Below are 16,160 nucleotides of genomic sequence, written 5' to 3'. Positions count from 1 at the left end.
AGAGAGAGAGAGAGAGAGAGAGAGAGAGAGAGAGAGAGATACACAGAGAGAGAGAGAGAGAGAGAGAGATACACAGAGAGAGGGAGAGAGAGAGAGAGATACACAGAGAGAGAGAGAGAGAGGGATGAAGCAATAATCTGTATTTAATCACAAATGCCGTGCTGTCACTGGCAGATATCAGATATATGGGCAGTAGTTACAGTACATGGGGATAAAGCTGAATGGCAGTTTGTATTGACATCAGCTCACAGCAATAGAACTATCTGTACTACTGAACAGGTAGAGCAGGAAAGAGGAAGCTAGAGTGCTAACATTGGTCCTTGTTGGGCGAGTGCAACACTGTAGGTTTCAGGGCATGTGGCGTCACTCCATGACGGCTACTAGTATGCTAACTAGCCCGCATCTGCTACACATGCAACAACACTGCAAGGAACATCATTATAATCTGTGGGTATGTGCCAAGCCCCTTCCCCTCTGTCACGTGCCACTGACAGTAGACACACACACACTGGAGTCTTTTATCAATCATCAGCCTGGGGAGGACCATGTTACAACAGGGATAATACCCTGTGTCCAGGCAGTCAGGATTATAACACACACACTGTTAGCATGCCAGATACTGTACTAGAGTCTGTAAGCCTCTTCAAAGATCAACACAGACAGTACACTACCATCACCAGCAGAGGGCAGTAGTGATGTGGATATGGAGAGACATGGATACAAAACATTAATTGACAGTACACAGGCTCCAGAAGTAATATGGGGATATTATGTAATATGGTTTTGAATTATAATGTAGAGCTATTACAACACTGCTTATACCTTCTTCTATAATGGCATTTTGCATGTCTCCATAACGCAGAAAAAAATGGATTTCTTAACACTGACATCTTATTATACAGTCTAAATAGTTCCTCCTATATTTATAAAGTCTATAGTTCCTCATATATTTACACAGTCTATATAGTTACTCCAATACTTATAGTCTTGTTGCTACTATATATATAAACAGTCTCTAGTTACTCCAATATTTATATACAGTTACTTGTATATTTATACAGTCTATATAGTTACTCCTATATGTATACAGACAATATAGTTACTCCTATATTTATACAGTCTATATAGTTACTCCTATATTTATACAGACTATATAGTTACTCCTATATTTATACAGTCTCTAGTTACTCCTATATTTATATACAGTTACTTGTATATTTATACAGTCTATATAGTTACTCCTATATGTATACAGACAATATAGTTACTCCTATATTTATACAGCCTATATAGTTCCTCCTATATTTATACAGTCTATATAGCTACTCCTATATTTATACAGTCTCTAGTTACTCCTATATATACAGTCTCTAGTTGTATATATATAGTCTCTAGTTACTCCTATAGTTATACAGTCTCTAGTTACTCCTATATTTATAGAGTCTATATAGTTAATCCTATATTGATAGAGTCTATATAGTTACTCCTATATTTATAGTCTCTAGGTACTCCTATATTTATACAGTCTCTAGTTACTCCTATAGTTATACAGTCTCTAGTTACTCCTATGTTTAAACAGTCTATATAGTTATGACTATATTTATACAGTCTATATAGTTCCGACTATATTTATACAGTCTCTAGTTACTCACACAGTCTGCAGTTATTCCTATATACAGAATGAATTTGGAAGTTTACATACACCTTAGCCAAATACATTTAAAACATTTTCACAATTCCTGACATTTAATCTTAGTAAAAAATTCCCTGTATTAGGTCAGTTAGGATCACCACTTTATTTTAAGAATGAGAAATGTCAGAATAATAGTAGAGAGAATGATTTATTTCAGCTTTAATTTCTTTCATAACATTCCCAGTGTCACGACTTCCGCCGAAGTCGGTCCCGCTCCTTGTTCGGGCGGCGTTCGGCGGTCGACGTCACCGGTCTTCTAGCCATCGTCGATCCACCTTTCATTTTCCATTTGTTTTGTCTTGTCTTGTCTTCCCACACACCTGGTTTCAATTCCATCATTACATGTTGTGTATTTAACCCTCAGTTCCCCCCGAAGTCCTTGTACGGTATTGTGTATTTGTAGTGCTTGTGCACGTTATGCTGGTGTGTACCGGGTTTTGTTTACCCATTGATTTATTGTTCTGTTTACGGTGGTTTTGTTTATTAAACTGTGCTGTTGTAAATCAGTTTTTACTCTCCTGCGCCTGACTTCTCTGCCGCCAGTACGCACCCCGTACAGAATACCGGACCAAACTTATGGAGTCAGCAGAAGCACGTACTCCGGGTATAGGGGTGGAGGAGCGCGTCTGGGAGCATGCAGCGATGCTCCACCATCTTGGCACCGCCATGGGTCGCGTTGTCCAGACAATGGACCGCTGGGAGAGACAGGGAGTTCTACCAGCGCCTCCACCAGCACAACCGGGGTCTCCACTAGGCGCCCCTCCTTCTCCTGGACCCAGTGGGATTCGTCTCTCGCTTCCCCAGGAATACGATGGGACGGCTGCGAACTGCCAGGGGTTCCTGTTGCAGCTGGACTTATACCTGGCAGCCGTCCACCCGGCTCCATCGGGCCGTGAGAGGGTGTCCGCCCTCGTCTCGTGCCTCACCGGGAAAGCCCTTGAGTGGGCCAACGCCATATGGAGAGAGGGGGATGCGGCGTTGGACCAGTTTGAGGAGTTCACCCATTCTTCGACCACCCGCCCGAGGGTAGAGCGGCGGGTGAACGCCTCTTCCATCTGAGGCAGGGGACGAGGAGCGCCCAGGAGTTCACCATGGAGTTTCAGACCCTGGCTGCCGGCGCAGGATGGAACGACAGGGCCCTGATCGACCATTATCACTGCAGTCTGCGCGAGGAGTTTGGGAGTTGGCCTGCAGAGACACCACCCTCACGTTCGACCAGCTGGTGGACCTGTCCATCCGGATGGATAACATGCTGGCTACCCGCGGACGTTCAGATCGGGGTCTGTTCGTTCCATCCCCCCGCACCCCCTCTCCGATACCCATGGAGCTGGGAGGGACGGTGCGCAGGGAGACCAGAGGGGGTTCCAACTCGTGCACCTTCTGTGGCCGCAGAGGTCACACTGCCGGTCGGTGCCGGGTTTGTTCCTCTGGGTATCGAGGCAGCAGGCAGGGCGCTCTGGCGTCACCCCAGGTGAGCTGGCACCATTCTCACCCAGAACCCTCTGTTGCACATATGCTTGTGTATGTCACTTTTCCTGAGTTTCCCCCGCATTCCTAGCAAAAGGAGCTCGTCGATTCAGGCACGGCTGGGAATTTTATAAATAGATCGTTCGCCAATAGTTTAGGGATCCCTATTGTTCCCGTGGCTGTGCCCTTCCTCGTTCACGCCTTAGATAGTCGACCATTAGGGTCAGGGTTGATTAGGGAGGCCACCGCTCCTCTGGGCATGGTGACGCAGGAGGGTCACAAGGAGAGAATTAGTCTCTTCCTTATTAACTCTCCTGCGTTTCCAGTGGTGCTAGGCCTACCCTGGTTAGCTTGTCATGACCCCACTGTTTCTTGGCCACAGAGGGCTCTCATGGGGTGTCCGCAAGAGTGCTCGGGGAAGTGTTTAGGGGTTTCCGTTGGTGCTACTACGGTAGAAGGTCCAGACCAGGTCTCCACCGTGCGCATTCCCCCTGAATATGCCGATATGGCTCTCGCCTTCTCTAAAAAGAAGGCGACTCAATTACCACTCCATCGACGGGGCGATTGTGCGATAAATCTCCTGGTAGACGCTGCACTTCCCAGGAGTCACGTGTATCCCCTCTCACAGGCGGAGGCTATGGAAACATATGTCTCCGAATCCCTGTGCCAGGGGTACATTTGGTCCTCCACTTCACCCGCCTCCTCGAGTTTCTTTTTTGTGAAGAAGAAGGAGGGAGATCTTTGCCTGTGTATTGACTATCGGGGTCTGAACCAGATCACGGTGAGGTATAGTTACCCGCTACCGCTCATAGCCACAGCGATTGAGTCAAAGCACGGGGCGTGCTTCTTCATCAAACTAGATCTCAGGAGCGCATGCAACATGGTGCGTATCCGAGAGGGAGACGAGTGGAAGACGGCTTTCAGTACCACCTCAGGGCACTATGAGTACCTTGTTATGCCGTACGGGTTGATGAATGCGCCATCAGTCTTCCAAGCCTTTGTAGACGAGATTTTCAGGGACCTCCGTGGGCAGGGTGTAGTGGTGTATATTGATGACATTCTGATATACTCCGCTACACGCGCCGAGCATGTGTCCCTTGTGCGCAGGGTGCTTGGTCGTCTGTTGGAGCATGACCTGTACGTCAAAGCTGAGAAATGCCTGTTCTTCCAGCAGTCCGTCTCCTTCCTAGGGTATCGCATTTCCACCTCAGGGGTGGAGATGGAGAGTGACCGCATTTCAGCCGTGCGTAATTGGCCGACTCCCACCACAGTAAAGGAGGTGCAGCGGTTATTAGGGTTTGCCAACTACTACCGGAGGTTTATCTGGTGCTTTGGTCACGTAGCGGCTCCCATTACCTCACTGCTGAAGGGGGGCCCGGTACGTTTGCAGTGGTCAGCTGAGGCGGACAGGGCTTTTGGTCACCTGAGGGCTCTGTTTACCTCGGCTCCCGTGCTGGCCCGGATCCGGATCCCTCTTTGGCGTTCATAGTGGAGGTGGATGCGTCCGAGGCTGGGATAGGAGCTGTGCTCTCTCAGCGCTCGGGTACGCCACCGAAGCTCCGCCCCTGCGCCTTCTTCTCGAAAAAGCTCAGCCCGGCGGAGCGAAACTATGACGTGGGGGACCGGGAGCTGTTGGCTGTCGTCAAGGCCTTGAAGGCGTGGAGACATTGGCTTGAGGGGGCTAAACACCCTTTTCTCATCTGGACTGACCACCGCAATCTGGAGTACATTCGGGCAGTGAGGAGACTGAACCCTCGCCGGGCAAGGTGGGCCATGTTTTTCACCCGTTTTGTGTTCACCCTTTCATATAGACCAGACTCCCAGAACGTGAAGACAGACACATTATCCCGGCTGTATGACACAGAGGAGCGGCCCATGGATCACACTCCCATACTCCCCGCCTCCTGCCTGGTCGCGCGGGTAGTGTGGGAGCTGGACGCGGACATTGAGCAGGCGTTACGTGCAGAGCCCGCTCCAGTCCAGTGTCCTGCTGTGCGTCTGTACGTCCCGTCTGCTGTTCGTGACCGGTTGAGCTATTGGGCCCACACGTCACCCTCCTCTGGTCATCCTGGGATCAGTCGGACAGTGCGCTGTTTGAGCGGGAGGTACTGTTGGCCTACCTTGGCTAAGGACGTGAGGGTTTATGTTTCCTCCTGCTCGGTGTGCGCCCAGTGTAAGGCTCCTAGGCACCTGCCCAGAGGGAAGCTACAGCCCTTACCCGTTCCACAACGACCTTGGTCGCACCTGTCGGTGGATTTTCTTACCGATCTTCCCCCCTCACAGGGTAACACCGCGATCCTGGTTGTTGTGGATTGGTTCTCTAAGTCCTGTCGTCTCCTCCCTCTGCCCGGTCTCCCTACAGCCCTACAGACTGTGGAGGCCTTGTTTACGCATGTCTTCCGGCACTACGGGGTGCTTGAGGATATAGTGTCTGATCGAGGTCCTCAGTTCACATCTAGGGTCTGGAAGGCGGGCTCTCGATCAGCCTTACTTCAGGGTTTCACCCTGAGAGTAATGGGCAGGTGGAGAGAGTAAACCAGGATGTGGGCAGGTTTCTGCGGTCCTACTGCCAGGACCGGCCGAGGGAGTGGGTGGCGTTCGTGCCCTGGCCCGAGATGGCACAGAACTACTAACCTCTCTCCCTTCCAGTGCGTACTGGGGTACTACAGCCGGTTCTGGCGCCTTGGCATCAGAGTCAGACCGAGGCTCCTGCGGTGGATGAATGGTTCAGGTGCGCGGAGGAGACATGGGAAGCTGCCCGTGATCACCTTCAGTGGGCCATGCTGCACCAGCAAGAGAACGCAAACCGTCACAGCAGTGAGGCCCCGGTGTTCGCACCGGGGGATCAGGTCTGGCTCTCGACCCGAAACCTGCCCCTCCGCCTGCCCTGCTGGAAGCTGGGTCCAAGGATTGTGGGGCCATTTAAAGTCCTGAGGAGAGTAAACAAGGTTTGTTATAGGTTACAGCTTCCCCCAGATTACCATATTGACCCCCATATTAACCGTCTCTCCAAAGGCCGGTGGTGGCTGGCCCACTCCAGGAGTTTGAGGTACGGGAGGTTCCTCCGCCTCCTCTGGACATCGAGGGCGCCCCGGCATACTCCATTCGCTCCATACTGGATTCGAGGCGTCAGGCGAGGGGCCTTCAGTATCTCGTGGAGTGGGAGGGGTACGGTCCGGAGGAAAGGTGCTATGATCCGGTCGAGGACGTGTTGGACCCTTCAATGCTGCAGGAGTTCCACCGCCTTCGTCCGGATCGCCCTGCGCATCCCCCTCCGGGCCGTCCCCGAGGCCGGTGTCGGAGCGCTGCTGAAGCCGCACATCAAGGGGGGGTATTGTCACGACTTCCACCGAAGTCGGTCCCTCTCCTTGTTCTGGCGGCGTTCGGCGGTCGACGTCATCGGTCTTCTAGCCATCGCCGATCCACCTTTCATTTTCCATTTGTTTTGTCTTGTCTTCCCACACACCTGGTTTCAATTCCATCATTACATGTTGTGTATTTAACCCTCTGTTCCCCCCATGTCCTTGTCCGGTATTGTTTATTTGTAGTGCTTGTGCACGTTATGCTGGTGTGTACCGGGTTTTGTTTACCCATTGATTTATTGTTCTGTTTACGGTGGTTTTGATTATTAAACTGTGTCGTTGTAAATCAGTTTTTGCTCTCCTGCGCCTGACTTCTCTGCCACCAGTACGCACCCCCTACACCCAGTGGGTCAGAAGTTTACATACACTCAATTAGTATTTGGTAGCACGCTTGTTCAGTTCTGCCCACAAATTTTCTATAAGATTGAGGTCAGGGCTTTGTGATGGCCACTCCAATACTTTGACTTTGTTGTCCTTAAGCCATTTGGCCACAACTTTGGAAGTATGCTTGGGGTCATTGTCCATTTGGAAGACCCATTTGCGACCAAGCTTTAATTTCCTCACTGATGTCTTGAGATATTGCTTCAATATATCCACATAATTTTCCTTCCTCATCATGATGCCATCTATTTTGTGAAGTGCACCAATCCCTCCTGCAGCAAAGCACCCCCACAACATGATGCTGCCACCCCATGCTTCACGGTTGGGATGGTGTTTTTCGGCTTGCAAGCTTCCCTCTTTTTCCTCCAAACATAACAAGGGTCATTATGGCCAAACAGTTCTATTTTTGTTTCATCAGACCAGATGACATTTCTCCAAAAATTACGATCTTTGTCCCCATGTGCAGTTGCAAACCATAGTCTGGCTTTTTTATGGCGGTTTTTGAGCAGTGGCTTCTTCCTTGCTGAGCGGCCTTTCAGGTTATGTCAATATAGGACTCGTTTTACTGTGGATATAGATACTTTTGTGCCTCTTTCCTCCAGCATCTTCACAAGGTCCTTTGCTGTTGTTCTGGGATTGATTTGCACTTTTCGCATCAATGTACGTTCATCTCTAGGAGACAGAACGCGTCTCCTTCCTGAGCGGTATGGCGGCTGCGTGGTCCCATGGTGTTATACTTGCGTACAATTGTTTGTACAGATTAACGTGGTGCCTTCAGGCATTTGGAAATTGCTCCCAAGGATGAACCAGACTTGTGGAGGTCTACAATTTTTTTTTTGAGGTTTCTTTTAATTTTCCCATGATGTCAAGCAAAGAGGCACTGAGTTTGAAGGTAGACCTTGAAATACATCCACAGGTACACCTCCAATTGACTCAAATGTTGTCAATTAGCCTATCAGAAGCGTCAAAAGCCATGACATCATTTTCTGGAATTTTCCAAGCTGTTTAAAGGCACAGTCATGTAAACTTCTGACCCAATGGAATTGTGATACAGTGAATTATAAGTGAAATAATCTGTCTGAAAACAATTGTTGGAAAATTACTTGTGTCATGCACAAAGTAAATGTTCTAACCGACTTGCCAAAACTATAGTTTGTTAACAAGAAATTTGCGGAGTGGTTGGAGTTTTAATGACTCTAATGTATGTAAACCTACGACTTCAACTGTACACAGTTTCTAGTTACTCCTATATATAAACTCAGCAAAAAAATAAACGTCCTCTCACTGTCAACTGCGTTTATTTTCAGCAAACTTAACATGTATAAATATTTGTCTGAACATAACAAGATTTAACAACTGAGACATAAACTGAACAAGTTCCACAGACATGTGACTAACAGAAATGGAATAAGGTGTCCCTGAACAAAGAGGGGGTCAAAATCAAAAGTAACAGTCAGTATCTGGTGTGGCCACCAGCTGCATTAAGTACTGCAATGCATCTCCTCCTCATGGACTGCACCAGACTTGCCAGCTCTTGCTGTGAGATGTTACCCCACTCTTCTACCAAGGCACCTGCAAGTTCCCGGACATTTCTGGGGGGAATGGCCCTCACTCTCCAATCCAACAGGTCCCGGACGTGCTCAATGGGATTGAGATCCGGGCTCTTTGCTGGCCATGGCAGAACACTGACATTCCTATCTTGCAGGAAATCACGCACAGAACGAGCAGTATGGCTGGTGGCATTGTCATGCTGGAGGGTCATGAGGGAGGAGGATGTCTTCCCTGTAATGCACAGCATTGAGATTGCTTGCAATGACAACAAGCTCAGTCCGATGATGCTGTGACACACATTTATAGACTGTATAACTTTTTATGATTGACAGTCTCTATTTACTCCTGTATTTACAGTCTCTAGTTACTCCTGCATTTATACAGTCTCTAGTTAATCCTATATTTATACAGTCTCTAGTTACTGCTATATTTATACAGTCTTGTTATTCCTATATTTATACAGTCTCTAGTTACTCCTATATTTATACAGTTCCACTGTGTCATTTAAAAGCTGCCTTAACATCCTACGCAAGCTCTGCTCTTTCTACGAGAGAAAGAAATGCAGTGAAGCCCTAGCAGGACTGGAATAAATTTGGGAGAGGATGAGGGGCTTGAGGATTGGGACTCTGGGGATAGCAGCTAGCTAGCATCTTTCAAAGAGCTGTTTGTATGCTAATCCAACACAGCTAGCCTGGCTATGGCCTTCTCGCTCTCGAGGGAGAGATACCCACTTCACGTTTGTTTAAGAAGATTAATTTCTTATTTCCATGTAGGAACGCTGCGTGTCTTTTTAGATTAGCCGCACGTTTCTCTACCCTCTTAATTTAAAGCCAATTTAGCAGAAGGTGAAAGAACATTACTGGGAAATGAGAAATGCATAGAGAGGACAGTCCTCTGGTGGAGAATAGAGTAGGCTACTCAAATGTGATGTACTGTAACAATTATGATCTGCTATCACCTAGCAGTGTGTGTGTGTGTGTGTGTGTGTGTGTGTGTGTGTGTGTGTGTGTGTGTGTGTGTGTGTGTGTGTGTGTGTGTGTGTGTGTGTGTGTGTGTGTGTGTGTGTGTGTGTGTGTGTGTGTGTGTGTGTGCGTGCGTGCGTGCGTGCGTTGCATAGCATTTAGTCACACAGAGCGAGCAAACTGAATGAGTCCACAGGAGTTGATGTTAAACTGTGTTAACATCATCATTGTTTTCCTCTGAAACAGACGACTGGAGACAAAACACAATTAGTGAGATGGAAATAGAATTGATGTCCACTCAAACCATTGATGGATCTGTCTATTGATTATCAGTGAAGCCTTTGCAAATGTGTCAACTGCCCACTGGAGCATAACTCAATAGAGATGGATGTGGGCACATTAGACATGTCACTCGGTCACCAACCACTGGACAGATTATTCATGTTAGACCTGGAGTCTGATGTAACACTACCGTTGGAACAGTGGTATTCAAACTTTTTCAGCAGAATTTCTGGGGAACACTTTTTTCTCCGCAAGAATTTCTTGCAACCCACCACACCCCAAATCTAATGGCACAACCTTCAAATTGATACATTTAGAATTTTTTTTATTTATTTTTTAGAAACAACCTTCAAACCATTACATTTTCATCTCTTATCAAAATGATAAGAAACCAATAAATACATTAACTAAATGTTTTTTTTTACATTTGTATGTTAATAATCTGTACTTTTAATTGAAAAAAAAAAATCTAACCCTGGAGTCTGATGTAATATCTACAGCTAACTAACCCTGGAGTCTGATGTAATATCTACAGCTAACTCTAACCCTGGAGTCTGATGTAATTCTACAGCTAACTCTAACCCTGGAGTCTGATGTAATTCTACAGCTAACTCTAACCCTGGAGTCTGATGTAATACCTACAGCTAACTCTAATCCTAGAGTCTGATGTAATATCTACAGCTAACTCTAACCCTGGAGTCTGATGTAATATCTACAGCTAACTCTAACCCTGGAGTCTGATGTAATACCTACAGCTAACTCTAACCCTGGAGTCTGATGTAATTCTACAGCTAACTCTAACCCTGGAGTCTGATGTAATTCTACAGCTAACTCTAACCCTGGAGTCTGATGTAATACCTACAGCTAACTCTAATCCTAGAGTCTGATGTAATATCTACAGCTAACTCTAACCCTGGAGTCTGATGTAATATCTACAGCTAACTCTAACCCTGGAGTCTGATGTAATATCTACAGCTAACTAACCCTGGAGTCTGATGTAATATCTACAGCTAACTCTAACCCTGGAGTCTGATGTAATATCTACAGCTAACTCTAACCCTGGAGTCTGATGTAATATCTACAGCTAACTCTAACCCTGGAGTCTGATGTAATATCTACAGCTAACTCTAATCCTAGAGTCTGATGTAATTCTACAGCTAACTCTAACCCTAAAGTCTGATGTAATATCTACAGCTAACTCTAACCCTAAAGTCTGATGTAATACCTACAGCTAACTCTAACCCTGGAGTCTGATGTAATATCTACAGCTAACTCTAACCCTGGAGTCTGATGTAATATCTACAGCTAACTCTAACCCTAGAGTCTGATGTAATACCTACAGCTAACTCTAACCCTGGAGTCTGATGTAATATCTACAGCTAACTCTAACCCTTGAGTCTGATGTAATTCTACAGCTAACTCTAACCCTGGAGTATGATGTAATATCTACAGCTAACTCTAACCCTGGAATCTGATGTAATATCTACAGCTAACTCTAACCCTAGAGTCTGATGTAATATCTACAGCTAACTCTAACCCTGGAGTCTGATGTAATACCTACAGCTAACTAATCCTGGAGTCTGATGTAATACCTACAGCTAACTAATCCTGGAGTCTGATGTAATATCTACAGCTAACTCTAACCCTGGAGTCTGATGTAATATCTACAGCTAACTCTAACCCTGGAGTCTGATGTAATATCTACAGCTAACTCTAATCCTAGAGTCTGATGTAATTCTACAGCTAACTCTAACCCTAAAGTCTGATGTAATATCTACAGCTAACTCTAACCCTAAAGTCTGATGTAATACCTACAGCTAACTCTAACCCTGGAGTCTGATGTAATATCTACAGCTAACTCTAACCCTGGAGTCTGATGTAATATCTACAGCTAACTCTAACCCTAGAGTCTGATGTAATACCTACAGCTAACTCTAACCCTGGAGTCTGATGTAATATCTACAGCTAACTCTAACCCTTGAGTCTGATGTAATTCTACAGCTAACTCTAACCCTGGAGTATGATGTAATATCTACAGCTAACTCTAACCCTGGAATCTGATGTAATATCTACAGCTAACTCTAACCCTAGAGTCTGATGTAATATCTACAGCTAACTCTAACCCTGGAGTCTGATGTAATACCTACAGCTAACTAATCCTGGAGTCTGATGTAATACCTACAGCTAACTAATCCTGGAGTCTGATGTAATATCTACAGCTAACTCTAACCCTTGAGTGATGTATTATCTACAGCTAACTAACCCTGGAGTCTGATGTAATATCTACAGCTAACTCCAACCCTGGAGTCTGATGTAATATCTACAGCTAACTCTAACCCTGGAGTCTGATGTAATATCTACAGCTAACTAACCCTGGAGTCTGATGTAATATCTACAGCTAACTCTAACCCTAAAGTCTGATGTAATATCTACAGCTAACTCTAACCCTGGAGTCTGATGTAATATCTACAGCTAACTCTAACCCTTGAGTCTTATGTAATATCTACAGCTAACTCTAACCCTGGAGTCTTATGTAATATCTACAGCTAACTCTAACCCTGGAGTCTGATGTAATATCTACAGCTAACTCTAACCCTGGAGTCTGATGTAATATCTACAGCTAACTCTAACCCTGGAGTCTGATGTAATACCTACAGCTAACTCTAATCCTAGAGTCTGATGTAATATCTACAGCTAACTCTAACCCTGGAGTCTGATGTAATATCTACAGCTAACTCTAACCCTGGAGTCTGATGTAATATCTACAGCTAACTAATCCTGGAGTCTGATGTAATATCTACAGCTAACTCTAACCCTGGAGTCTGATGTAATTCTACAGCTAACTCTAACCCTGGAGTCTGATGTAATATCTACAGCTAACTCTAACCCTAAAGTCTGATGTAATACCTACAGCTAACTCTAATCCTAGAGTCTGATGTAATATCTACAGCTAACTCTAACCCTGGAGTCTGATGTAATATCTACAGCTAACTCTAACCCTGGAGTCTGATGTAATATCTACAGCTAACTAATCCTGGAGTCTGATGTAATATCTACAGCTAACTCTAACCCTGGAATCTGATGTAATTCTACAGCTAACTCTAACCCTGGAGTCTGATGTAATATCTACAGCTAACTAACCCTGGAGGCCTTTTGCCTTTTGGTAGGCCGTCATTGTAAATAAAAATGTGTTCTTAACTGACTTGCCTAGTTAAATAAATGTTCAATAAAATAAATAAATAAATGGATCGCTGGGACAGTCATAGCTGTTGCTACGTAACACACACTTAAACACATCAACACACAATCACACAGCAATAAACAAACATGTAATGTACGCTAGCGCAAACACACATTCTATTTCACACACGTGGTGTGTGTGTGTGTGGGACCGTTTATAATCAGATGACCCTAAAATACACTGTCTGACGTACAGAACGTGTCCGTCCGCCTCTACACAAACAACATGTGACGTGAGTGGGCTGTTCGGGGGTGTATTCTTCTGTGTTATCTGACACATTCTCCCTCAGAGTGATTTTTTAATCTCACTGGCTTCCCCAGTATGAATAGATAAACACATAAATAATTTATGAATGCATATTCACGGTGCGGAGAGGGAAATCTAGGCCATCTCAAAACAACGGCTTCCCTCCCAGTTTCCTTTTTCAACTAGGTCCAGAAATAAAGAGGATGATTCAAGACTCCCCGCAGAGGAGAGCTACCTCCCAGTAAACCATTTCTGGTTACCTCTGCATTCCAAGAACGTTAGTAGGGACGTTCTGAAAATGTTAAAATGGCAACTTCTCTTTTTCCCCCTAAACACTTTATCCTTATTTTTTTTTTGCAATTCAAATTCTAAATAAAATCTCTCTAATGTAAACCAAATTGGGACTCCATTGCAACTTTCCCTAATGTTATAGGAACAGTCGCTGTTGGCTGGGCTCTGTCTTCTTTTACATCAAACTACAGTATAATGTAGTGGGAGCGCAGAGAACGGCTAATTATAACAGAAGCCAATTTCAACCTTTTTCATCATCCTGTATAGCTAGTCAATGCTAACGATAGCATCACCACGCTACTGCTGCATAGCCTACTGAGAAAAGTCAGCCATGATACAATCCAGGCCATTGTATGTTTCCCAGGCTGAACCTGTGGAGGACGCTGTGCAAAGAATGTCCAATAGATGGCAACTTAGAGCTGTCATGACATTACGTTTTCCAGGTACAGTACTTTGCCATATAAATAACTCTCACACTGCTCCGAGTCATTGTAGAGAAATGGAGATAAATGTAGAAAGAGAAACGTTTATCCTTACCCAGCCAGCTCCTGTTCAAGTAGACAGATACGAAGACAGGAGGAACAGTGAAGAAGTCCACAACTGAGTTGACCTCCAGCCAGAACCACAGCTTATCATTGGCTGCTATGAACTGAAGGAGAAATAGAAGGGTAACACTTCACTTAAAGCCTGCAAGTATACTGTATTATGCAGTTATAATGTATTACAGGGGTAGGCAACTAGAATCAGCCGCGGGACCATTTCTGTCGGAGCAGATCGTTGGGGGACGGGAACATAATTATAATAATTTGTACTATACAAATTGACCACAACTAAGCCCAAAAAGAGAATGTATTTAAAAATAACAATTTCATACCTGGATTACTGTACATTGAGACACAATCACATACTTCTCTCTTTTTTTAAATCATTTATTTGTGAGAATACTTGGATACGGATTACCTCAATAAATAAATAAATTCCGGTTGATTTCGGTCTTTTTGACCAAAAACAAAACTCAACAAACAAACGTTGTCGTTTATTTGTACTAAAAACTGTTGTATTGGAAGACTTCTCATTGGCTGCTATGAACTGAAGGGAGACATAGAAGTAACAATTCATGGTGGTAACACATTCCTTAAAATCCATGTTGCAGGCTAAATGTGTTGCTTCTATTTCTCATTCAGTTCATAGCAGGCTGTAGGTACAATGACTTACAACGCCATCATAATGCATTTTAACAGTTAACAGGAGCATTTATGCTCACTTTACAAAGTGCTATTATCATCTCATTAAGATCATGGCTGAATGGAAAACAGAGACAGGAGTGTTAAAGTTAAATGTAATCCTTTTATTTTATAGAGTTCAAGTATAGTTCTTTATGTTTTATTTGAACCTTGAGCATATAGCAACATAATACATGCATTTCATATACTGTATCTAAGTATAAGATGTACAGTGCATTCAGGAAGTATTCAGACCCCTTGACTTTTTCCTCACTTTGTTACATTTCAGCCCTATTCAAAAAATGATCCTTTTATCCCCCTCATCAATCCACACACAACACCCCATTACGACAAAGCAAAAATATATATATATATTTTTTTCAGTACTTTGTTTAAGCACCTTTGGCAGCGATTACAGCCTCGAGTCTTCTTGGGTATGACGCTACAAACTTGGTACAACTGTATTTGGGGAGTTTCTCCCATTCTTCTCTGCGGATCCTCTCAAGCTCTGTCAGGTTGGATGGGAAGCGTTGCTGTACAGCTATTTTCAGGTCTCTCCAGAGATGTTCGATCGGGTTCAAGTCCTGGCTCTGGCTGGGCCACTCGAGGACAATCAGAGACTTGTCCCGAAGCCACTCCTGCATTGTCTTGGCTGTGTGCTTAGGGTCGTTGTCCTGTTGGAAGGTGAACTTTTGCCCCAGTCTGAGGTCCTGAGCACTCTGAAGTAGGTTTTCATCAAGGATCTATATCTTTGTACTTTCCTCTGTTCATTTTTCCCTCGATCCTGACTAGTCTCCCAGTCCCTGCTGCTGAAAAACATCCCAACAGCATGATGCTGCCACCACCATGCTTCACAGTTGGGATGGTGCCAGGTTTCCTCCAGACGTGACGCTTGGAATTCAGACCAGAGTTCAATCTTGGTTTCATCAGACCAGAGAATCTTGTTTCTCATAGCGTGAGAGTCCTTTAGGTGCTTTTTGTCAAACTCTAAGTGGGCTGTCATGTGCCTTTTACTGAGAAGTGGCTTCCGTCTGGCCATTCTACCTACCATAAAGGCCTGATTGGTAGAGTGCTGCTGAGATGGTTGACCTTCTGGAAGGTACTCCCATCTCCACAGAGGAACTCTGGAGCTCTGTCAGAGTGACCATCAGTTTCTCGGTCACCTCCCTGACCAAGGCTCTTCTCCCCCGATTGCTCATTTTGGCTGGGCGGCCAGCTCAGGAAGAGTCTTGGTGGTTCCAAACTTCTTCCATTTAAGAATGATGAAAGGCACTGTGTTCTTGGGGACCTTCAATGCTGCAGAAATGCTTTGGTACCCTTCCCCAGATCTATGCCTCAACACAATCCTGTCTCTGAGCACTATGGACAATTCCTTTGACCTCAAGCCTTGGTTTTGATCTGACATGCACTGTCAACTATGTGACCTTATACAGACAGGTGTGTGCCTTTCCGAATCATGTC

At 45.1% G+C, this 16,160-nt stretch overlaps 1 protein-coding gene across 25 annotated transcripts in view; it reads right to left on the bottom strand.

Annotated features, from left to right (window-relative positions):
* Nucleotides 1–16,160, bottom strand: part of LOC129836540 (calcium-activated potassium channel subunit alpha-1-like) — a 361,164-nt gene that overhangs the window by 138,330 nt on the left and 206,674 nt on the right. For all 25 annotated transcript variants that reach the window (XM_055902871.1, XM_055902883.1, XM_055902881.1 and 22 more), the window contains exon 5: nt 14,014–14,125. In XM_055902871.1, the coding sequence (XP_055758846.1) occupies nt 14,014–14,125 (112 nt within the window). The remainder of the gene's footprint in view (nt 1–14,013; nt 14,126–16,160) is intronic.

This window comes from Salvelinus fontinalis, chromosome 37 (assembly GCF_029448725.1).
Source record: "Salvelinus fontinalis isolate EN_2023a chromosome 37, ASM2944872v1, whole genome shotgun sequence".
Taxonomy (NCBI): Eukaryota; Metazoa; Chordata; class Actinopteri; order Salmoniformes; family Salmonidae; genus Salvelinus; species Salvelinus fontinalis.
The sequence above is the reverse complement of the archived record's forward strand: the minus strand, read 5'-3'. Positions and strand labels throughout refer to the sequence as shown.